General features: G+C 39.7%; 2 protein-coding genes across 2 annotated transcripts; both read left to right on the forward strand.

The window, feature by feature from the left end:
* Positions 1-121: 121 nt before the first annotated feature.
* On the forward strand, positions 122-3,136 carry thumpd1 (THUMP domain containing 1). Its single transcript, XM_026359115.1, has 5 exons — positions 122-647; positions 940-1,114; positions 1,202-1,287; positions 1,582-1,744; positions 1,880-3,136. Exons 1-5 carry the CDS (start codon positions 441-443, stop codon positions 2,203-2,205), a joined length of 957 nt encoding a protein of 318 aa, XP_026214900.1. The 5' UTR covers positions 122-440; the 3' UTR covers positions 2,206-3,136.
* An 11,314-nt stretch (positions 3,137-14,450) lies between these two features.
* LOC113161454 (axin-1-like) lies at positions 14,451-24,421 on the forward strand. Its single transcript, XM_026359047.1, is given in 14 exon segments — positions 14,451-14,607; positions 16,210-16,323; positions 16,325-16,900; positions 18,674-18,867; positions 19,000-19,152; positions 19,671-19,805; positions 19,963-20,059; positions 20,367-20,504; positions 21,130-21,520; positions 22,018-22,195; positions 22,326-22,502; positions 23,343-23,642; positions 23,747-23,896; positions 24,141-24,421. Coding segments are annotated over 14 exon segments (2,775 nt in total). The 5' UTR covers positions 14,451-14,571; the 3' UTR covers positions 24,277-24,421.
* The last annotated feature ends 34 nt before the right edge of the window (positions 24,422-24,455 follow it).

Raw genomic sequence — 24,455 nt, forward strand, 5'->3', positions numbered from 1 at the left:
AAGTTGAATTTGTGCTTATTGCATGTATTTTATATTAACGTTTCTTTTGGTTTTATTACTTTGATAATTGTCTTCACATGTTCATCCCACTAGCTGCGGCACCGTGGAAGACGTTTGTCCCTCCTCGGATCCCGTACAGGTCAACCAAAAACGTGCTAACGTTATGTTGTGTTTCAGTGAGACGCCACGGCTTCAACTTGAACGCGTGTTGAGTCTGGAAGGGTGAATCACTTCGTAAACCTCGCACGAATTTAATATATTACATTATTATTATTAATTATACTCGCTTTAAAATCCCGCAACACTTGCTGTTAGCCTCGACTGCTAAGCTAGCGGCTGATAAAGTCGGGGGAGTTACCAAAACAAGACGGTAGCGCGCTGCTCCTGAGCTTATACACTGGAGGTTTGATCTGTAACATTACGGAATACTTCCTGGCAACATGTCAGCCGTGCAAAACGAGTCGAGGAAACGGAGCAAGAAACGGTATGTGGCCGGCCACCAGGGCAAGCGGTGGAAGGGCTCCCGGGAGCTGGAGGTGGGCATGCAGGGGATCCTGATCACATGCAACATGAACGAGAGGAAGTGCACCGCGGAGGCCTTCAATCTGCTCAATGAATACGCCGACAAGCTCTACGGACTCGAGAAGGTCAGTAGGAAACACTGTAGTACTGCTCATAACGACATCACAGGACAACTATCATTTTCTGTAGTTTAAGGATATTTTGTAGAATGAAGACTTAAACTGCACATTGTTTGTGGAAATGTAGAAAAAAGTATTAAAGAATCGTGAATGAAAATTAAACGTCTTTGAAAGTCTCTAATCTCTAAACACTAAATGATGTGAAGTATGAAAAAGAAATCCAACGAATATGAATATAACACGAATATGGTTAGAGCCTGAATCAGGTATTAATATAATGACCCTTGCATGATTACAGTTGCAGGATAACAATGGGAGCAGCAGTGAAGAAGAAGCTGAAGAAGAAGATATTGATGTTGCACTAAAAAAGGAAGTGGCACAGCTGCAAGCATCTGGAGCTAAACAGGAAAGGCGCTTCCAGGCTTTAGACAGTGGGGCAAACAATGTCATCTTCATCAAAACTAATAATCTGGGTGAGCATTTAATTGATATAAGAGTTGGTGTGATTGTATGTTTATGCTTTGTGTAATACTATCATTTATTTTCTTGTTCTCCCCTAGAACCTGACAAATTAGTTCATCACATCCTGTCGGATCTTTACACCACCAAGAAGAAAAAGTCCCGTGTGATCCTACGCATGCTGCCAGTGAGAAGCTAAAATCATAATAGTGAATCTGTTGCTGTGTCTTTGGTGTAACTCATGCAGTAGAAAAACTTTTTGAGAGGTTTGGCAGCAGCTTAATTTTTAAATTACATTAACTCAACAAGCTTGTATTCTTTTTTACAAGTTGGTTTTGAAAAAGAGATTATTTGATGTGTTACATTAATGGTGTACACATCCAGAAATGCCAGAATTAATGTTTATGAATCAAGATCGAATTAACCTTATTTTTTTATATTATTATCTGTGTTGCTTAGTTCTTGTTTTGATCTATTGCAGGTAACTGGAACATGCAGGGCCTTCCAGGATGACATGGTGAAGTACCTGACCACTTTCCTGGAGCCTTGGTTCAAAACCCCAAATTGTGCTACCTATCAGATCGCCTTCAAGGCTCGCAACAGCAGCCACAACAAGAGAGACGAAATCATCAAGTCAATTGCAGGTACTGTGCAGTTTATTGAATCCAGCTAATATTGAAAAACTTTGTCAGATAACAATAATAATTGAATTTCACAGTTTTGATTATCAATAAATAATACAAAATGTTTTTTTTTTTTTTTTTTTTTAACCACTAAAGGCCTTGTGGGCAAGCTAAATCCCAAAAACAAAGTGGATTTGACAAACCCAGAACTGACCATAATTGTGGAGGTCATCAAGGCTGTATGCTGTATCAGTGTGATTAAAGACTATACACTCTATAGAAAGTACAATGTTCAAGAAGTAGTCAAAGAGGACACTCCGAAACCTGATGTGGCCACAGTAAAAACTGATACAAACACAGCAGAGCAGAAGGAGAAATCTGATGAGACGAACCAAGAAGATAAGAAAGGTGAGGAGGAAAATGACAAAAACGTGAAGCAGGACAATGAAGTGGGTGACAAAGGTGATGATGTTGGAGAATAATGGCTCACATTTAAAGACGCGGACTGTAAATTACATGTCTGAAATGTATTAAGTTGTGTTTTAATGTAGTGCTTATGTTTAAACGGAAGGTTCAAAGCAAATATAAGTCATGTTTTCATGACTGGTAACATTAATTGATGTAATTAAATTTCTTTTTCAAGATAACTGTGATATGTAGGTACCAGCTTCATTCAGGTGTCCATTTTTAATATCAGCGATTTTGAATTCACTCTACATGTTTGTGTTCTACAGCTTAACTTTGCCAATAACTCACTTTTTTAAACTGCTGAATTAGATTTTTAATTTCAGTGTCATTTTATTTTCAACATTTTAAGTTAAAATAAACAAACAGTTAAGCAGTTTGGTTAATCTTGTGTGTCGCATGTAGTTACAGAGAGTGTTTTGTAAGAACTGTTATTTCCTAAAGCAGTACCTAAATTAAAGATATCCGTTTTTGACTGTTTTTAAGCCGTTTGGTTTTGTTACCGAATAATCACTGTGTCCAGTGTTTAATACATCAATAAGCAAGTGGGGAGGAAAAAAGGAATTTAAAAACTGGTGTATAAATATAATATGTCTCTGTGGTAGAAAGGGTTTTTGTGTTACTCATGATAGAGTAAAATGTCCTGTTTAAAGGATTTTTCCAACCACGACTACCACGAACTGGTAGTTCTTCTCTGCACCACAAGATGGAGTTAATACCTCACTTTTTAAAGACTCGGGACATTTGTTATTTCTAATGACTTAATAAATTACCACAGAGTGCTTCACATTGGTGAGTGCTACCTCTTTGCTACATGTTTTGCAGGGGACCTTCACTATATAACCTAGCATGAAGGTAACTGGTTGTGAGAAATACATGCAAATACTGGACAAATTAAAATGAACATTTTTTTAATCAGAATTCTTTGTGCAGGAGACAGTTTGAGGCGTTTGTTCTGTCTTGATGAAATAAACTAATTACCTAGTGTGACTAAAATGAAAAAATATTAGAGGTTCTTTCTGTTTTTTGTGATTCCTCGCATGATTTTTGTATCTATTCAGTATATAGATCTAACCATGGCACGTATTTCTATTTCTGTAGATTTACATTCTCCTGTGCATCCACCAAGCCAGACTGCAAAGGTCATGTTTTGGCAGTTTTCATCGGAAGATATTACCAGGAGCACTATATATTTGTGGACTTCTTTTTTTAATAATCAATTATTAGTGTTTTTGACACAGTGATGCCATTTATTTCATAAGAAGTACATACAGCTTTCTATCGTTGTCACAAACATATTCCATACTCATGCTTTAACTGAATCGTGAATTCTTTTTCTGCTCATTACACTTTGACTGAGCTGTAGCTGTGACCTGCCAGTTGTTATTTGCACGGTATTCAGCTAAAACTCACAAATTGCGTTGCCACTGTATCTCAGGTGCTCCAATCAGTGTGACCTGTTGACAAGCTTATGGCTCCAACACGGGGAAATGATTAGGTGTGTTCCTAAACCAATTAGACTATGTGACTAGCCTACATAACGGTTTACCACACAATGACGCGTTGTAATGATATCAACAGTGGCTGCATGTTAATGATATCTCTGCTGTCAGGTGAAAGTCTTATGTTCTTGGCAGATATAATGATGTAATGAATGATGGCACCTGGAGGTTACTGAAATATTCAGTTCATTAAAAATATTATGTGGAACTTTTAAATGTTTAGCCATTAAGAGCATAATCAAAATCAAGAGAATAGCTATAGTATTAACCACTTGGTGTTGTCTACATGAGAAAATAGACTGATGTTTTAATTACCCCCAAGGCCATGACTAATTAAACCTCCGTGGGCACCAAAGCCCACTGCTTTCCAGCCAAATAGGCATACAAGCACGTAGACATGGTTCTGCCACCCAGGACTGTACGCTCAATCAGGTTTAAATGTCACAGGCCTGTGAAACAATTGCATCCACAGGCGCATGTGCACACGGTCCCCAGGGTCAGGATTAGCATCTATTGGTGTGGCTCCATATCTGACCTTTATGAGTGGCTAAGTAGTGCTCTCCAGGGTCTCATTTGTCTCACTTTACCCAAACAATGGCCTCAACCCTCTTACATTTGCAGCCTTCTCTCTCTCTCGGTGCAGAATGAACATGGTGAGGTTCATATTACTTTTGCATACACATGGTTAAAATAGCTATTAAAGCCCCTAAAAATGTGGTTTTAAAAACATAAGCATTGTAACCTCATGTATTTAAGACGGTTTAACCAACAAACTAAAAGTTTGAAAGGCAAATTACACGTTTATTATGAGTTGATCACTCACAAACTCAGCGACCTTGTACATAAGTGTGGATTTGTTACATTTCATTGGCCTGACAACACAAACAACTCCACAACTGTTGATTCAGGTATTGGTGTGTGCAGTTACAGTACATGTGATCAACTTTTTCAACAAACACCAAACCTTTGCAAACCTGTTTAAAAAATCTCAAACAATACAGAAAGCTGCAATGTTAAATAACCACAACTATTCCACCTATGGAAGAAAATACTCACGGAGGATCCCATTGCTTATAAGAAGATGGTTGAGATAATATGTTTTCAGGGCCATCAATTGCTCATTGCGTTAGGAGAGTGTCTCATTGCAACCAAATATATTACCTTGTATTGAGAAATATTTAATGTATTCTATCACGTACCAGTTATAATATCCTACGAATGTCATAGGAAGTGTCAAGTGGTAACAAATCTTGTTATCAAGAGAGAGCAGTTGTCACTGTGTTGTAGCACATACTATATAAACACTCAGATTAAGATACACAGTAATTAGTTAAACAGCAAATGCAAGAACATAAGGAATCCATACAGTATCCATAATCCTCCAATGTGACTATGCCGACTATGTATGTCCCTCACCAGCTGTGTCACAGTGGCTCATTGACACACTGTCATGGTTTAGTGGGGCACGTGAGTAAAATAGAGCTAATGTAAATGTTTTAATTTGTAAGTCAAAATGTCTGCTGTGAAGCAAATTTGATGTGAAACCGATGCCTAGAGTAGGGGGAGAGGAAAAGGGAGCTCACTGCTTTCCTGGTGCGAATATTCAGCCACATGTGTCATACGTGTGTCTGTCAGATTATTTAAGATGGTACGCGTTTGTCTGCTTTCGTAAATATTTAAACAATTAATTTAAATTAGGCTGCACTACTTTCTGGTACATCCTCTACAAGCTCTGCAAATTTAAGCAGCATGAAGGCTAAAGTCTAAAAAATCACAAAGACATATGGACAACTGCATTCACTTGTGGCAACTTGCCTCACAAATTACCACTGAATTGAACCCACACATGTGACAGCTACAACAAAAATGAGCTTATGGGCTTTGCCAAACTGGTATTTTACTGCAGAGCTATTGTATATTGTGTTTTTTTTTCCTCCAGTTATTTTGCCCATCCCCTCTAGGTAGGTGTCAGTGTGTAGCTTTCCAGATGCTTTCCCCTTGTGTCACACACATGCATAGTCAATAGATGCACAGACACACTAGTGATTTATTTATTTATTTATATCTATTGTTACGGTGATGGGAATATGTTTTGGAGGACATCTATTTAGAGATTGTGTGTGTATAAGTGTATTGAATGTGTGTGGCAGTCTGCTACGTGAATGGGGTTTAGTAATGAGAAATGCTTATCAACCCTCTACAGCCTGTCAGCTTGCCACTATTAGCTGTTACCCCAACAATCCTACAGGTAGGCCAAGAGTGTTCGAATTGATTCCAAACATTCCTATTTGTCCCTGTAGAACGGGAACAATCGGCAGACGGATTTAGTTGATTAGGATTATGGAAAGTAATTTGTGGTGGAAATAAGTGTGCTTTTTTAAGGGGTCTATTAATGTGGTGAAATTACTTTTCTTAATACCTGGGATAAAGTTGCTGTTTGAATGGTAATGACTGTTTATTTAAGTAGAACATGGAGCAGGGAAAGAAGGCTCGGTTTTAGGAAAGTTAAGACAGTTTGTTCAGTTGAAGAGAGGTAACTACAAGTTGGGGAAAAGGAGAAAACGTGAGTCAACAACAAATTTAGGAGCAGTCATTCCCTCCCACACACGCATTTATTCATTCCTTGTCATCAGTGGTATAATCCTTGCCGAGGGTACTTTCCATATCACTGGATGGCTTTTGCTTCAGAGAGACGCATTTTAGCATAACACTAACAAGAACCTTGACAATTAGTTAGACAGGAGAGGGAACTCGGGGGCAGAGAGGCAGGAGGGCAGTGTGCAGAGCAAAGATGTGAATGGAAACGTGAATGGAGGTAGAGCCGGGCCATCAGCTGTTTGACTCTAGTAAGCTTTAATTATGTTTTTCGTTTTGTTTGAATGATCTGTGCTTAAGTGGAAGTGGATCAAGGCCCCATTTTATTAATGAGACTTGATCTTCGTCAAACACAGATTGAATACACAGAAAGAGTTCAGCATATAAGTAAATGGCGCCAGGCTTTTAGGGGTGTACTCTCATATAATTGTAAGAAATCAAATTTTTATCATTAGAACCCTCCCCACCCACCCGGCAAACACAATTGGCTATGTTACTAGTATATAGGTGAGGAGAGAGCATGTGTTTGATTATACAAATTTTTTGACATTTGCCTTGACCTAAAACTATAATAAATCAAAACACAGTACATACCACATATGGCCAAAATAGAGCTAAGACAGTTCCTCTTCACATATGTTTTACCACAAAAACATCATTATGCTCTAAAACAGTTGCATTTCTTTGAATACACAACATGTAACATTCAAAATAAGGTTAAAAGGTTAAAACTCAAACCAAAAAGGGACTTAAGCTTGGAGACAAGTAAAATAAGTTAGCTACACCAAGTGAAAGCTAGCTGGGGAGGGGGTAGTCATTACTAGCATCATGAATTTTTTTTGTTTTGTTTTGTTGTCTTTTAACTGAAAAACATAATTTTGCATACCTAGATGTGTGATGTAGCAGCAGCTGAATCTAGTCATAATGGAGAAAAAAATGTCCAACTCGGAGATAACTAGCCAAGCAGTCATCTCAGCCTTTACCTCTAGTTAAAGTCCTGTGATTTAGTGTGGTTGAGTTGATGTAAAATAATGAACATGAAGGCTTTGTAACCTGTGGCTGTTTGCCAGCCTGAACCTCTAGTTCATCCAAAACCCTTCAAACCCTTTTTTCTCAACTTCACTCTTTCTGTACTGCTCTGTAGCTTTGTAGGTCAGATACATGTATGCTGTTGTTTACTGTTATTTAAATAGAATATATATCAGAGATATGCAAATAGTGATAAAGAGTTTATTTGTCTTTATTATGTTTGCTGGTACTTGAATGTTGGTTAAAAGCTACTTGTTCTGGTAATTGTGTGTGTTTTCAGGGGGGAAATCTCTTTGGATTGGTTAACAGCTGCTGCTGACAACTCAGAGTGCGACAGTGAAACATGTATATGTGATTTTTAGGCAGATGACAGACAGACAGAGGGGGTCCTTAAGAGGACATACAACTTTAACAGGATTGGAAATGGTACCGACCAGCTGTAAGAGGTAAGAGAGAAAGAGCAGGGGATGAGAGTCAAAGTGGGAGGAAGGAGGGGTGGCGAATCAAGGAGTGTCGGTAGATCAGTTTGAGAAGGAATTAACTGTCATTTAGCACAAAGTTGACCAAGAAACCAACAGCTTGGAGAGATGGATAAGAAGGATGGAGTGAATGGGAAAAAGAAGCAAGCCTTGGGATGAATGAAGCCGTTAAACACATCATCAAACGCTGCAGACACAGCAGGGGGCCTCGGGATACACCCGTCTGAGAGATGGGTGGTGTGAGTGGGTGCATGTGTGTGTATAGTTTTGTATTGGCCTAATAAACCATCCATCTGCAGGGAGACGAGAACAGTGGATGTAGGGAGCAAGGGGGGGTTACAGCACTCTTTATGCTCCATATTTACACCCCTTTCAAATGCACAGGCCGACAGATACACAGTCCAGCCCAGAGGTTCTTTGATGCTTGTCGATACCGCTGCGTGATGATGTCATACGGCAGAGAGCAAGGGAGGGAGGCATGATCAAAGGAAAGAGGGAGGGATGAAGACGCAGGAGAGGATATCCAAGACAACAACGGGACAAAGATGGCGACTGCTCTTGCTATGGGACGTCCACTGGCGTCCAGATCTCGGCATCATCAGGAGGAACCCAGGTCGTGCAGCAAGTGTATTCACATCTCTTATTCTAAAAGGATGACCACCGGCATGACATACTGGAACCACCAAGCCAACCTCAGCCACCACTACCGCCGAGCTAGCACGGTAAGCTTTCCGTCTACCTCACCCTTTCCTCCGCTGCCATTTAACCATCAAACCCTCAACGCCCCGATGTCTGGTTACTGTCTGGTTACCATCACTCGATCCCAAGTATTTATCATGAGTTGCCATTCTTTTTTAATAACACATTTTCTACCCATTTTTTTCTTTTTCTCAGTCCTTTCATCATGGTCTTTTGGCTGTTAATATAGGCCTCTCTTTGCCATCAAAGGCAGCACATCAATTGCCTTGACTCCCAAGTGTATGTGTGAGGGTAAAAGAGAGAAAGGGAGAGTGGAGAAAAAAGAAGAACCATGTATCAAAGATCAAGGCATGCCTTCATGCCTGATTTTGGCCTTGGTTGGATTTTGCTTTGCATCATTTTTCCATCGTCTTTTCCCAACCCGTTTTAAGTCTGTAGACGCTCTCCGAACCCATCGACGTTTTCTCCCAAGCCTCAGCGATCCAAGTTCCACATTCGCTGAAAAATGAAATCTGATGCTTTAGTGAACAAGTGGAAGAAAGACTTTTTTTTTTTTTGGTTTTCTTTGAGAATATTCTGTAGCTTGAAGGCTACAGGGCCAGAGCTCTGCCCCAATGATGACAATACGTGAAACAATATTTGAATAAGCAGCAGGAGGGCAGCCAGCTAATCCACTGTGGCTAATCCAGTATTGGTGCAGGCCATATTGGTAGCTGTAGTATTCAACCTCATCACAATACACATCAGTAGGACGCCATAGCAGATCTACTGACACTCTTACTACAGGCATGGCTGGGAAAGGCCAGCAGATGGATGGATAGGTGGATGAACGGATGGGTGGATAAATGACAGAGAGATAGATGGATGGATATTTTCATTGAAGAATAGAAATTTGCTCCTTTATTTCGGATATTGTTTTGTTCTGTCATGTAACTTAATTTGAGTACTTTAAGAAAAAGAACAGGAGAAAAGTGTATGGTTAAGACAAAAGCAGAGATGATAGGCTTGAATGTAGCTGTCATTGTCCTTTATAGCTGTGTAACAATATCTAAATCTATAGCACAGAAACACAAACCAAACTAAAATATCAATATCACCAGGCTCGCCATAAATGATGAACATAATAAAAGGGTCCACTGTACAAGATCCTCCTCATCCTTTGTTTTCAAGCTTTCATCGCAGCCAAACAAACTACTTGTTTCCAGTTAATTTTCTTAAAGAGTAGAGGTCTGTTTCTCTTTCAAGAGGTATATAATGAAGATTTCACTCTCTGTGAGCATCTAAATGGGTCTTTGTGCTGTGAGGCCCCCAAGAGATAAGCCTGTTTTTGACAGGCCTCTGTACAGACGCCTAAATCTGCTGTGGCAGCTGGAACAAAGGGACCCGAGAGCTGGACCAGCTTACAGACAAAAGCTCCATCTCGGTAGTCTATGGAGGCTGCTTCAATTTAAGAATTAATAATCAACTTTTTTCTCTAAAGAAATAGTTTTCATACACATATTGAACAGCTGGTAAAGAGTAATTGATAGGGCTCTCTGTCTTCTTACTGAGACTGTGGAAATGCTGTATCTAATCTATCCATCAGGTGAGCGCAGAATTAGCCAGTCATGTATCAATGACATCAGCCACGTATCAGTGACATTGTAATTAACCAGGGGCAGTTTCATTGTAACTAGTACCCCAAAACCTACAAGTACAATGTGACTCAGGGCACAGAAAAGATTGAAAAAGTTGTGATGAATATTCTCTGTCACACTCTATGTTATTTTATTTTGCAATATTGCTCTTTGTTGTTATAATAGTAATAATAATTTTTCTGGATATTCGTTAAAGGAAATTGTTTATGGGTAGAAGAAATACCACAGAGTTACCCCACCTAAATAACTATTTGTGTAACGAACATATGTAATCAGATTTATCCAAAACAACAACAACAACAACAACAACAACAACAAACAAAACAGCATGAAACAGCCATGTTCTGTGATTTGGTACAGACAATTTTCCATTTAGCCTTTAACTTAAACAACCACTGTGTCTGTGCACCACCACCACATGCAGACATTGGACTGTTGCCCCCTCATGCTTTCAAAATTCAGCTTCAACTCACAAGTGCTAAAACAGCACTTTGAACTATGAAACATATCTCCCTCATTTTGATGACTTGTCACATGACATGTCACCCGACTTAATCGCCAAATGGAAAATGAAACTGAAATTTATCAGAAGGTACAGCAGCTAAAGTTTAGTCGCTGTGAAAAGAAGTAGACGCACAGAATGACTTTGGTGCAGTTATGAAAGATAACTTGAATATTAGTTTTATTAATTTAGCATATTAACTTAGCACATACATTTATCATGTTGTGATAAATTGAGCAGCATTTATGATATATTCGTACAGATCCTAATACACATCCATCCATAGATATATACATAAATAGACAGATGAGCACGAGGTGTATTAGTGCCCCCCTGTGTGATGACCTTTCTTCAGCTAAGAGCTCAGACCTCTACAATGCTCACACACTTGCACACGGATACACACACATAAACTGAGCTTCATTACAGATTCATAAGTAGCAACATGCCCCCAACCCCTCCTCACTAAGACATTGTAAAGGTCAAGTTCATCTTCCTCAGTATTCTGGCTTTGTCTCCCTTCCCTCTCCCCTCATTGTCTCTGGGGGAACTGCAGCAACCATAACAACACCAGCCTGTTGCAGCAGGAACCTGTTTATGTGTATGTGTGAATGTATGTGTGTGTTGACTATTGAGGATATAAGCCAAAGTGATATGAATACATTTCCATAATGAAGCATGGTTAGCTTGGCTTCGTACAATCTGCCAATCAAACGCTCTGCCAAGCATTTCATCAACATGTTCTCCTTCCACTGCTGCAAACGACACTACTGTCTGTCTTCATTAGTGCTCCACTAAATCCCTCACTGAACAATTTCATACTGGTAGGTTTTAAATGATTCGACTAAACTGCAGCCAGATGGAAATGCAGAGTATGCTTGTTGGGATTTAACTTTACATAAAGGTAGAAGGTAATGTAAATGTTTGATCAAAAACTACGTCTACAAACACAGTATCAGTTCATGACTGCATGTTTGGATGAAGGCAACTGTATTCAGTTGACATGCAAAAGGATATACTGAAGAAAATAATTTACATTGTGGATTTGAGCTGCATTATTTTTATTCCCTGGCTCAGAATATGGTGGAGGAACAGTCCATCCTCCATGAGTGGACCGAGAAGAGGACAGATGCCTGGACCCTACCTGAGCCACCTGACCCTGCTCTCTCCACATGGAGAGGAGGCATGGTAAACCATTCTATATAATTTATTTATCCAACTATTTTATGCCATGGTCACCACAAAATGAATATCTAGTCTATATCCTTATTATCCTATTTGATAAGATACATGGATTTGACATGGTCCTTTTATTGCAGTGCTTTCACGTGTTGGCATTTATGCTGAATTCAGAAACATTTGGATGTAACATTTATAATCAACCGATCCAGTCACTAATTAACTGTCAGTGTGCAAACTCCATAATTAAGTTCTTTATTGAAGTCTGGTGCTTTGACTGCAAGTGTGTTGTCTGCATTTGTATATTGATTTAACAGTCCAGAGTACTTGAAATGTAATTTGTAATTTGATTAGTCTATTTGATCACTGAAGCATGAGTTGTGCCAGTATGTCATGTGTGAGGATTTGCCACTTTTCTAGTGTTATGCTGTGGTAAAATTAAGATTTTGGGGTTTTGGAGTATTGCTTAAATACAAAAAGCTATTTGACCATGAAGTGTAAAATCATTAATGCTTATTTTCACTACTTTATGGTATTTCTCGGGCCAAGCAACACATTGATTGAATAAAAAAATCTCGATCAGATTAACTCATAATAAAAATTAAACATTAGTTGGAGTCCTACTAAATGGACTTTGTGGCAAGATAGCAAACTACTGCGTCCAGGGTCATGAATAAACCGAGAACTTCAGCTTTTATGTCACAGTGGACCAGAAATGCTTAAAGCATTCACAAAAATGAAAATGTATTGTTCCATGACAAACGATGGACAAGCGCTGTCTGCTGAAGATGATCATGTGATTTGTTTAAATTCATGTTTTAATGACATATTTTCTCATTAATTTAGTATTTTTTTTTATACTGTGCTCCCTGTATGTCTGCTTTATGTGGGATTTAACCGGACAATGTATCACAGCTTCACCCTGTTTCTATTATTTCTTATCTCATATGGAAGAGAAACTGAACTTGGTGTGGAAATGTGAATTTCACCTGTTTATTTTGTTTTATTTATTTTTTCCCGTTGGGTTCCTCCTGGTAATATTGATAGGAAATACATAGTCTAATCTGTCTCCCTCCCTCCATCTCCCTCTCTCTCTCTATCTGTCTCTCTCTCCCTCTCTCAATCAAACACACACACACACACACACACACACACACACACCGGTGGCAGCTCGGTGCTCCTGACTGACTGACAGCCCGGCAGAGGGAAGTGACAGGCGGGATGCTCAGGTGGCGGCAGCGGCGTGTTCTCTCGGTCATGTCAGGCACTCTGCCGGTGGTGATGCGCCCCGATATGTGTGAACACCTGTTCAGAGGTAAGAAATCCGAGGCGAGTTGACTCATTGTTTTATTGTACAGTTTCTCACGAGAACATGTGGCTTACCTCAGACAAACCTGCGGATTGCCTGGAGCAAAGTAAGCTGCACCTGGTCATGTTGTCTTATATCTGGCTCCTGTTTTATTATTATTATCATTATTATTGTTATTTACGCATTCGGCCTTTTTATTTACCCGTGTGGCGATGTGCGGTTCGAGCAGTTCCTCCTAAATGATAAAGGCTAATAACTAGTGTTTAGAGCGTATTAATGCTTTAAGGCTCTGCGTTAGATTTTGTTAAAGGGTGTAATGACGTGTTCTTGACTGTAGCGGCGCTGTTGGACGTATTTTTTCCAACTGCCCGACATAGAACTGCGACGATTAGAACCGATTATGAGGTATAAATTACTATATCTGCTTAATTAATTAATCGCCAGCGGTTGGAAAGTAACGAAGTATATTTACTCAAACACTGTACTTAAGTAAAATTCAAGTTATTTGTACTTTATGTTTAAATGGATGTACTATTAATGCTACACTATAAGTTACTCAAGTACTGTCTGTGTAATTATTTCTGATCACTTATTATGTTACTTAAGCCCAGTAAGCTGCAGTAGTGAAAAGTAACTAGTCCATTTACTCTATGACTGTAATTCTGAGGTACTTGTACTCGACTACTTCTAACCCAATACATCTGCTGAAAATATTATACTTTTTACACTATATTCATTTAAAACTATACTATTTAAATGGCAATTTAGGATTTTAAAAACCTATATTGAGCAGATATGTTTGATCTTATATTTATACGATTAAGCAAAATACCCATAAATAAAAGTAGATCCAGTTTTTAAATGCTTTGGTTTGTTCATCCAAAACTCCCGTAAATACCCAAATACTCATTTTCCAAGTGTAAATGAGCGTAAATGAGAAGAAAAGCAATTTTTCTTTATATTTATTTGACAATTCTTCACTATTTTTGCTTTAACTATTAGTTGATTTGACTATTAGCTTACTGCAGCTATAAATATATAGTAATGTTGCTGAATAGGTTTATTTTCAAACATTATGGTTCATCATAAACATAATCTTGAACTTTTATTAGAATTAATTAAAGTTAGAATAAAAGCGTTTACTCTGAAGTATTTGAGCTTTGCGGTACTGCTAATGTTACAGAATTAAAGTACTTTAAATACTTTTACTAATGAATATTTAGTATTTTAGTGACACTCTGTCGCTTCTGTCTGCTGCAGCTCTATAAACGTGCTACACACCGCACGGCGTCGGCGTGCACGCACGTATTCTTTCGCTCTGTATTATTGCTCAGAAACCAGCCACCATGGGGAGCTAAGGGCAAGACGACGGGCTATTTTCGTGAATATTTAATATCAGAAAGCTATCCATATGCTGCGTTTTGGAGCACACACTTCGCGCCAGTGTCCCCAATGCTGCGGATTACGGGGAACTGGCTTTCAAAGACGGTAGGACAAACAGTTTTGTGGAAAACACGGGACGTTAACGCACCTAGCTAAGCTAGCCAGCTAGCAAGCTAACCAAAACTTGCTAGCTAACATACCAAGCTAGCTAAGCTGCAGCAAGTAGAGTGGGAAACGTGCCCTCGCTTTCTTGTTTTGTTTTATCTTAGATCGGCCGAGTTATTGGCGTTAATCAGCAGAAAAGTTGGCGCTGCTTCTGTACGAGATTGCTTGGCACAAACGAGTCTGTAAAGTACGCCTGTGTTGAAGTGTTTTTGCATGCAGGCCCGTCTTGTGTGGTTGTAGAGTTTGTTTCTGTACCCATCCCCCACCTTCTTTGCAGGCCAAGATGAATGAGATTCTCACTTCAAAGCCCTGGCACTGGTGGTGGCATTGCTACGAGGCTAGCTCGCTGTTTTAGCTCGTTAACAGTTGTTGGTTATTTAGAAAATGATGCATAACTTCACGAAGGTTGAGGTTTGTTGTGACAGTTAGCGCTAGCTTTTGTGTTAGCTGTTAACTGATGTCAAAAAGTTAATGGTGAACTTGGAAATTTTCAGCTTGGACATTAACGTGTAAACTACTACGTTGTTTTTTTGGCCAAATTAAAGGAATAGTTGCTGATTATATGTATCTGACGATATTAACATTTACTTAAATCTGAACTGTTTTTGTTGTCACTGTCAGATGTGAATTAAGCATTTAAATTAGTTTGTTAAATTAGTTATTGTTTCTTATAAGACTAGTCATACTTGTCTTTGTTCTACTCTGTTCTGCTTATCATCTTGTTTTATTGCTTCATAAAATGTGTGTGTGGGTGTGTCTGCAGTACATATGGTCACAAGAAAAAGTAATGGCACAGATTACAATTTCCTGGTTTTCTACATAAATTGGTCATGAATAAAAATGGTGGTGGGGATATTATGATTTGATGATCCTCTACTGCCGCTCAACCTGGGGGCCTTTGTGGACGGGAATATCGATTACCAAGTTTATCAAGGTATCCAGAAGGGTAATGTCTAGGTGGCTGCCCACAAGTTCAAAATCGGTGGAATCCCCAAAAACACTGAAGTAAACCAACCTACCTACCTACCAACTACAGAAATGATTGAAGTCTGACACACAGTCTTTCTTCTGGAGTGGCCCAGTCGGAGATCAGATCTCAATCCAGTGAAGACGGTGTAAAATAACTTTAAGAGAGCTGTTTATCAGACATCCTAGACATATGGCTTTACTGAAGCAGTTGTGCAAGGAAGTTCCTTCTGGATGTTGAGCAGGTCTCATGGACAGCTACAGGAAGCACTTACTTGCTGGTTGTTTAACCAGCTATAAATACGTTGTTGCCAGTACTTTTATCACTCTAAATCTGTGTGTTGTGACAGATTGTGTCTTATCAGCTTGGAAATATTTAAAGATATTTGTAAAATCACATTTTAGAACCAGTTTATACAGAAACACAAACAGTGCCATTACTTTTTTTCAGTGTTCGTATATGTGTGCATGATCTGACCTAATGCACTCAGCCAAGAGTCATGTAGTAACGATGTTGATTTCTCTTGTGTCTATTACCACTGGTATGACTAACTGATTTTCTTGTTTCTATCATAGGGTGACTTGTTTACCAGCAAAATCGTTGCTAGCAGGGGAGATCTGACCTCTGCCTTGTGCAATCAGAGACATGAGTGTTGTCAGAGAATTACATGGGATTGGGTACAGGGGCGGTGGTGGGGTTGTGGCCTCTCTGAGCGGCCCTACCCACTTTACAGAGGATGCTCCACGACCCCCGGTTCCTGGTGAGGAGGGATCTGATGTGGACCCCCCAGTCCAGTCAGCCAACACCCGTCCAAACACCCTTTCCCAAACTCTCTGCTATCCCCTGTTATCCTCATCATCTAAAATGGGGGATCAATCAAATTACACACCCTCCTCATCATCTGCGACTCCTCGTCGCCCTGATCTGGACTTGGGCTATGAACCTGAGGGCTCAGCTTCACCAACTCCACCTTATCTGAAGTGGGCTGAGTCACTTCACTCTCTCCTAGACGACCAGGAAGGCATCCAGTTATTCAGAAACTTCCTGTGTCAGGAAGGGTGTGCAGACCTTCTTGATTTCTGGTTTGCCTGCTCGGGGTTCAGGAAGACCAGCCAAGAGAAGAAGGCCAAGCTGGCCAAGGCCATCTACAGGAAGTACATAGTAGACGGAAGTGGGATTGTCTCCAGGCAGATCAAAGCAGCCACCAAGAGCTTCATCAGAGACTGTGTGGGAAGGCCACATCCAGACCCTGCCATGTTTGAACAGGTAAAGCAGTGATTTGATTTTTTTGTTTCTAATGTTCATAAGAGCAGTTCATGTTGGGTTTCACAGGTCAGATGTTGGAAGATGTTAGAGATTTTCCCACGAGCAGGTTTTTTATTTCCATCTTAGATATTTGAAATACATTTAAACCAATCTACGCAAAATAACACTGCTGTGCAGCAACTAGGGAAAAATAATATTCTTGTTTTGTTTATTTATTTCATAAGCTCTGCTTGCTTTATACAGCTCTGGGATTGTCATCTGGGTGAAGCATGTTCATGCTATACTGCTTGCTTATTGTTTTCAACAATGCCTTACATTTGGACTTGTGTTAAGGGTGACTGTCTTTATCCCAGTGTGTTTTTTTTTTTTTTATTTTGTCAGTTTTTCTGGCTGAGAAGAGGTTTTTTACTGATCTCGGATTACTTAGAATCTTTAAAAAATAAATACAAATTGTAACTGAAATTGCAGCTTTGTGCTTTAAATACTGCAATTGATTGTTCAACCCTAAAAGATAAAGTTTGCCACCCAAACCGTACGTTTGGCTTTGGTGGCAGCTGCAGACAGCCATGTTTGCTGCCTTCATTGGTTTCTTCGAACAGGTCAGAAATTGCAGCAAGTATATTTTCTGAAGAACATGACAAATGGAAATATAATATGGAATAGACGGCACATTCATGTATGTATTTATTTTATATGAGAGATTAATCATTACTTATATGATGGTATTTGCACCTCGAAGATCGGCCACCACAACAGTTGTTTGTGATAGAAATGTCATTCAACTTAACATTGTGCAGCTTCATTGCAAATACTTTTAAGAAGGGAAAAGATTCTTAAACGTGTTACTGTGTTTTTAAAGAGCTTTTACTGATCTGTCTTGAAATTTAAATAGTTTTTTTATGTGGCAAAGAAGGTTGCAAGTGGAAGTATACATATCTAGTGCACTGATTTATTTCTTGTGCTTTGCTGCTTTATTAAGAAATACCACAACAAAGGAGTTAAGTTTTAGTTTCAGATTTTCTTTCACTCACCCACCTGTGCTCTCGTTCATTCTTGATGTCTTTGATTCTTAGTCTTTGTTGCAATTTTTTTTTATTCAATGTGTGTCTACATCATATGTATTAAGACCACATACATGCAAGACGGCTTTCACAGGACTTGTTAGCAGATTCAAGTCTCTTGCTGTAATTAGACACAACAGCTAAAGACCAAAATTAAACAAAATGAGATTATGTAAATATTATAATGAACCAAATTAAGCTAGTTTCAGTTTTCGTTTTCACTCTAGCCAGCCGTTCTCTGTATTTTCTCTTGTTTTCTTTTCCTTTGCTGTTTTTAGATATTGGCTGTGAGTCAAATGTTTTACAATGTCAATACATTAATTGTCCACCCCTAATTAAAATGCTAGTGTGCCAAACCCAAGCACCGTTCAGCTTGCCTATAAAGCAGAATCCACTCTGAGTGATGCACACTGAAACTTTCAGATTAAAACGTGTCAACGTTTGGGTTTAACACACTTCTGTGTCAGTCCGAATTGGTCATTAGATTACCTGGAAAGTTAAATCAATGCTGGTTTGGATGTCAGTTCAACCTAAAGTAATTATAGTGGCTTGTGTTCACATTTACATGTAATAACTAAGCAGTGTTGAAACTGTGCTCAGACCAAGTCAAGAACGAAGTTAGGAGTCATGAGTGGGGTCCTAACTTTCTTCACCCTGACACTAGGAGATGGTGTACTGGTTGATCAGAGTTCTGTTTGTGTGTGTGTTCCAGGCCCAGACAGAGATTCAGGCCATGATGGAGGAGAACACCTACCCTTTGTTCCTTAAGTCCGATCTGTACCTGGAGTACACGCGGACAGGAGGCGAGAGCCCCAAGCCTAACCCCAGTGATCAAAGCCCTTCATCGGGGCCAGCCAAGCCTGTGCCTGGGTACCTACCTACACTTGCTGAGGATGAGGAGTGGAGGTGAAAAATTGCTTTATTAATGTCACTTTATACACAGGTTCCATGCTGGTCATATTTCTCAGTGTTTCACTTAACTAAAAAACATTGTCCTGCCTTGTAAAATAATTACATTAACTCTTGTGATGATCTTAGGTGTGGAGGAGGAGGAGTGAGAGAGGCAGAGGAAGAGAAGGAGGAGGAGAGTGGAGACACACCAGCTGGAAGGCTGACTCACAGCCTGCTGATGCAGACAGCACCTCAGAGAGCCTCAGCCAGCAGGAGGAGGCAGGACAGCAGGGAGTACAGGTGTGTGTATGTGTGTGTGACATTGAAATATTTTTATATAGGTAATGGTTGGATTTGGATAGATTTCCATTGTCATTTTTCCAGCCAGTAGTTTTCTTTTCATTTTTAATACTACCATGTCCAGTGTAAACCAGTGGAGTGTACCTATTTAATGTAATAGTGTATTTTAATGCAAACACAACAGTTTTACGATACATTTGCAAATCTGCCTGCCTATTTCTATTGCTCTGAATCTATTTGGCATTTCACAGCAAATCATTTCACGATTAGAAAAATCACTATACTGAACATAAACCCTTTCTTGTCAACCTCAACAATAGCTATTTTACTGTGTGTGTTTTTTTTTTTTTTTTTTTTTTTTTTTTTGTAGAAATTGTGTTTGTCACAGAAATCCCCATAAAACGTAATACATTTTGCCCGGAATTATCCTAAACTTTGCCTGATTGTGCACTATTAAGTACAAGTGTAAGCAATTTAAAATGTGCTCACAGCATTCTTATCTATATATTCATCCTCAGACCATGGAGGGAGCCGGTAAACCCATACTACGCAAACATGGGCTATGCTCGTGCTCCAGCCACCAGTGCTAATGACAGTGAGCAGCAGAGCATGTCAAGTGATGCAGATACACTATCACTGACCGACAGCAGTGTGTAAGTACATGCACACTCATAGTTACTGTATTAAGTCAGTACTTCCCTCACTCCTTTATTAATTATTATTAATTTAGTTACTTTCTTAATAACAAAAGTACACAACAAGTATTAGTTAATAAGACGTGAGTTTGATTGTTGTTGTCTGTGTGTGCAGAGATGGTATTCCTCCATACAGATATCGGAAGCAGCATCGTAAGGAGATGCATGAAAGTGCCAAAGCCAATGGACGTGTGCCCCTACCTCATATACCTGTGAGTTAAAGAGAGATCCCTTCATGTTCACGTAGCACAAACATAAACCATGGTAACTTAATTTAAATATGACTTCAGTGGGACTTATTATTATCATAATAATCATCATACTGTAGAAGTTAATATTATAGATAAATAGTTAGTCACAGTTTTGTGTTGAAATATTCATATAAACAACCGAGCTTCACAGTTTTGCTTTTATTCTGTTAAGTACATAACTATTTTGTGCTTTTACCACTTACAATTTAACAGCTGAAGTGTGGTGTAATTCAAACGTTATCATTTTTGTGCTTATGTCTACATACAGCGCACTCACCGCATGCCAAAGGACATCCACGTAGAGCCTGAGAGGTTTGCAGCGGAGCTGATCAGCAGACTGGAGACGGTTCTCAGAGAGAGAGAGGCTCAGGAAAGACTTGAAGAAAGGCTGAAGAGAGTACGACTGGTGAGTGTATGGCTGTATGTGTGCACAATGTGATGGTATTTTGACAGTGAGTTAACACGTGATTCAGTTCATTTGTTAATTGTAAGTGTAATTGTGACAGAACTGTGAAAACATCTCACTGTCCCCAGCAGTCAAATACAGTTTTTTGATACTGTAACAATAGTTTAACTAGTCATCTGCTTCCAATTTTTTTTTTCTAGCTGTCACTTATGCTGTTCATTATTTTAGTCAGTGCATTTACATGCACTCAAGTAACAAGATACATTCAGCTTTTTTGATTAAGCTTAATTCTTAAGTGTCATGTAAACAGGAAACCTACTTACTGTAATTGGGGTAGGGGATTAGAGAAACCTGATTTGCAAGGTAGCTTTAAACTCTGAGAACTCCAATAATGCTGCCATGCAAACACGTAACCAGGTTTCTAATCATATTTTTACAAGAGTGAAAAGCTTTAACCAACAAATGCTTTTGAATATTAGAAATATTTCTAAAATAATCAATTATCAAATTTGTTCTGGTCAACTGATTGATCAATTGATGATATTGTTATTAGATCATTCAGATTTGACACAAACAATCCTTTTTAAGTGGTGTTAATAAAACATTTGTGTCTTATTCCTAACAGGAAGAAGAGGGGGACGATGCTGACATCTCCATGACAACCTCCATGTCTTCTCATAGCATACCACTCTCCCTCCCCTCATCGTTTCCACCTCTCTATGGAGCCCGTTATTCAGAGACCACTGCTAACACGGCAACAGTTGCCACTTATGGCGGCCTGGTTGCCATGGAGGATTCCCTTGACGACGACCCAGAGTCTATTTTGGATGAGCATGTATCACGGGTGATGAAAACACCGGGCTGCCAGTCGCCAGGGGCAACCAACAGCACCTTAGGAGGAGGGGGCCGACACACACCTCCCAAATCATCACGCTCACCTGATGGGGGAATCGGACCACCTCACTACCCCGCACACCGAGGGGGGGGTCACAGTCTACCACCTGCTGGGGTCAAAGGTAAGAGGCTGTACAGTGAAAGAATGGAGGTAATGTTACATCTTTAGAAACCAACAGCTTTATAGTTTTATTTTTAAAAAGCCAGATTAAAAACAAATACAGCACCTGTGCTCATTGTAAGAAAGAAACATGTCATTCAGTTCAGTGTCATGGCTCACTAAGGGGGCCTTGATAGTTTCTGGTTAACACTGAGCTCTGCACTACAAAGGAAAATGTTATATCTGAGTAGGGTTAGGGTTAGCCACATGGACAGTACTTGCTAGTACAATCTGTTCATTGTTTTGCTCTTCTTTAATGGGATTGCTTTGCTCGGGATATGAAAAGAGACATACAGAGTCATTTCCGTAACTGGCTCTTTGGTTCTGGAGATGAGTAAAATAACTTTCAGTGCGGGTTTAGTGTTTAGCGCAACGGCAGCAGTGTGTTTCAGATTTGAGTGTAGCATGTGTTGAAGAGAGGCTAGCCTGTAACTCATCTTGGTCTGATGTCTTTTTCAGGTATGCATCACCACAAGCAGCTGTACCACCACAGAGGAAGAGAAGGGCAGGAGGAGGCGGGTTCAAGGTCTCAGCCCAACTTCCTGTGGAACGGAGACCCAGCTATGCCTTACCCAGGAAGAAGTCGAAACTACGCTGATGGGGCTGGAGCCAGCACGCTTGAGGGCATGGGTTACGGGTAAGCTAGTTTGGTTGTATTTGCTAAATATTTGTAAGTCTAGCAAGTCGATTTTGCTGTATTTTTATTTAAATGAGTTAACTGTTTTTTTTTGTTTTTTTTTTGTGTATGTTACTTGTTGATTCTGCAGTAGCAAAGGCAGCACGCTATCACGACGAGGTTGTAAGAAGCCTTCAGAGACATCGGGCAAAGGTGATGAGAGTGGACGTGGCCTGGAATCCCAGGTGCCACTGGAGGATCTGGAGCGAAACCAGAAGATCCTGCAGTGGATGATGGAAGGAGACAGACAGAGAAAGAGCTCACATGGGTGAGTCGTTGTTACTTGTATCAAGATTCAGGATTTATGTCTACAATGCAGTTATATTTAACTTGTATCAGGGTAAATGTTCAGTTAAAAAGAAGTGTGTGTGTGTGTGTGTGTGTGTGTGTGTGTGTGTGTGTGTGTGTGTGTGTGTGTGTGTGTGTGTGTGTGTGTGTGTATATGTGTGTGTGTATATGTGTATATAGATAAAGTTTCACTAACCTCTGACCCTAACCCTTGTATTGACATGACATAGACGAACAATCAAAATTAAGATAAATGAAACCTACAATAACTACTTTTTCTTATATGTAGATGATAATCCGTAGCACTAACATCATATTTTGTTAATGGAAAACGTTTTTGCCTTTTAGCCCTGCTTTTGATCACCAAGAGAGAGAAATAGCTGTCACCTCATCATCATAGTCTTAATAAAAAGTATGCAGCTTTTGTCTGGAAAAATCATACAAAGTCAAAACAGCAAGCTGAAAGAAGCTATACTGCTCTGTAGAGCTGGGAAGCACAGTCTTGGCTTTGTATCGATCACATCTCATGAAGAGAGCACTCACACCTCCCACACTTCCAAATGTGTCTGCCAGAAAAAGTCTTGGCAATATCATGGAAACACTTATAACACTTACACGACTTATTATTCTCTTATGAAGCAGGATTTATTGAATAGATTTCAATCTGGCTGCATAAGAAATTCATTTAGTTGTTTTGGTTCTTTGACTTGTTCAAGGAGCTTTAAATCAACCTTGGTTTCAACATGGGCATGCACTTTATATTTTTGGCAAGTCCTCTGATGCTCATCGTGTTTTCCTACATGTTGTTGTTATTTTCCAGCGGCAGCACCAGTAGCTCCAGGAGGACGGGAGCCAGCACTGAGTCACCACGTCCAACATCAGTGGAGCGACCTGGAGCTGTTCACCCCTGGGTTTCTGCTCAGCTACGTAACAACCCCTCTTCGGTGTCCTCAGCCATCCCCAGCTCATCATCTGCCCAGGTTCAGCCCTCACACCCTTTCATCCAGGACCCAGCTATGCCCCCTAACCCAGCACCCAACCCCCTCACACAGCTGGAGGAGGCTAGGAGGAGGCTGGAGGAAGAGAGGAGGAGGAACGCACTACAGCAGGCCAAGCAGAGGTAAGTGCGAAGTACAGAATTGCATATTTGCTTCACAGAACATTAATTTGTACGAGTGTATGTGTTCTTATGAGTAATTTGACGTGTGTCTTGTTCTCTTGAAGGCATAAGTCTGGTAAACGCCAGGTGTGTGAGAACATGACAGTCGCTTACTACTTTTGTGGAGAGCCAATCCCATATCGAACATCAGTCAAAGGTCGTGTGGTAACTTTGGGCCAGTTCAAGGAGCTGCTTACCAAAAAGGGCCACTACAGGTGAGAACATCTGAAAATCTATAATGTATGGGACATACGTCATCCACAACTTTAGTAGAGTTTGTAACCTCGTACATGTCCTATATTCATGTTTCTAAATGCATTACTAGTAACACACTAATAGAAACATGATTTTATTTACTTAGACTAGTCATTAATAACACATAATACATAAGTAATAATAAATAATATTAAACTACAAAATTGCATTGGAAACTAATGACCATGTGTATTCTGTTTGCAGATTCTACTTTAAGAAAGTGAGCGATGAGTTTGACTGTGGTGTAGTGTTTGAAGAAGTTCGTGACGACGATGCCATCTTGCCTATCTTCGAGGAGAAGATCATTGGGAAGGTGGAGAAGGTCGAGAAGGTCGACTGATATTTGGGAACAGGAAGATGAAACATTTGCAAAAAGGTCATTTGGAAAGAGGACATTATAAGAGGACAGTCGCATTGGATGGAAATCGAGGTGTGAAAAAAAAATGAACGAGAGAAAGTAGAAAGATGGAAGGAGTAACGTGTGACAGAATGGAGGTTGTGCTACATGGTAGAAGCTTG

Source organism: Anabas testudineus, chromosome 1 (genome assembly GCF_900324465.2).
Source record: "Anabas testudineus chromosome 1, fAnaTes1.2, whole genome shotgun sequence".
NCBI lineage: Eukaryota > Metazoa > Chordata > Actinopteri > Anabantiformes > Anabantidae > Anabas > Anabas testudineus.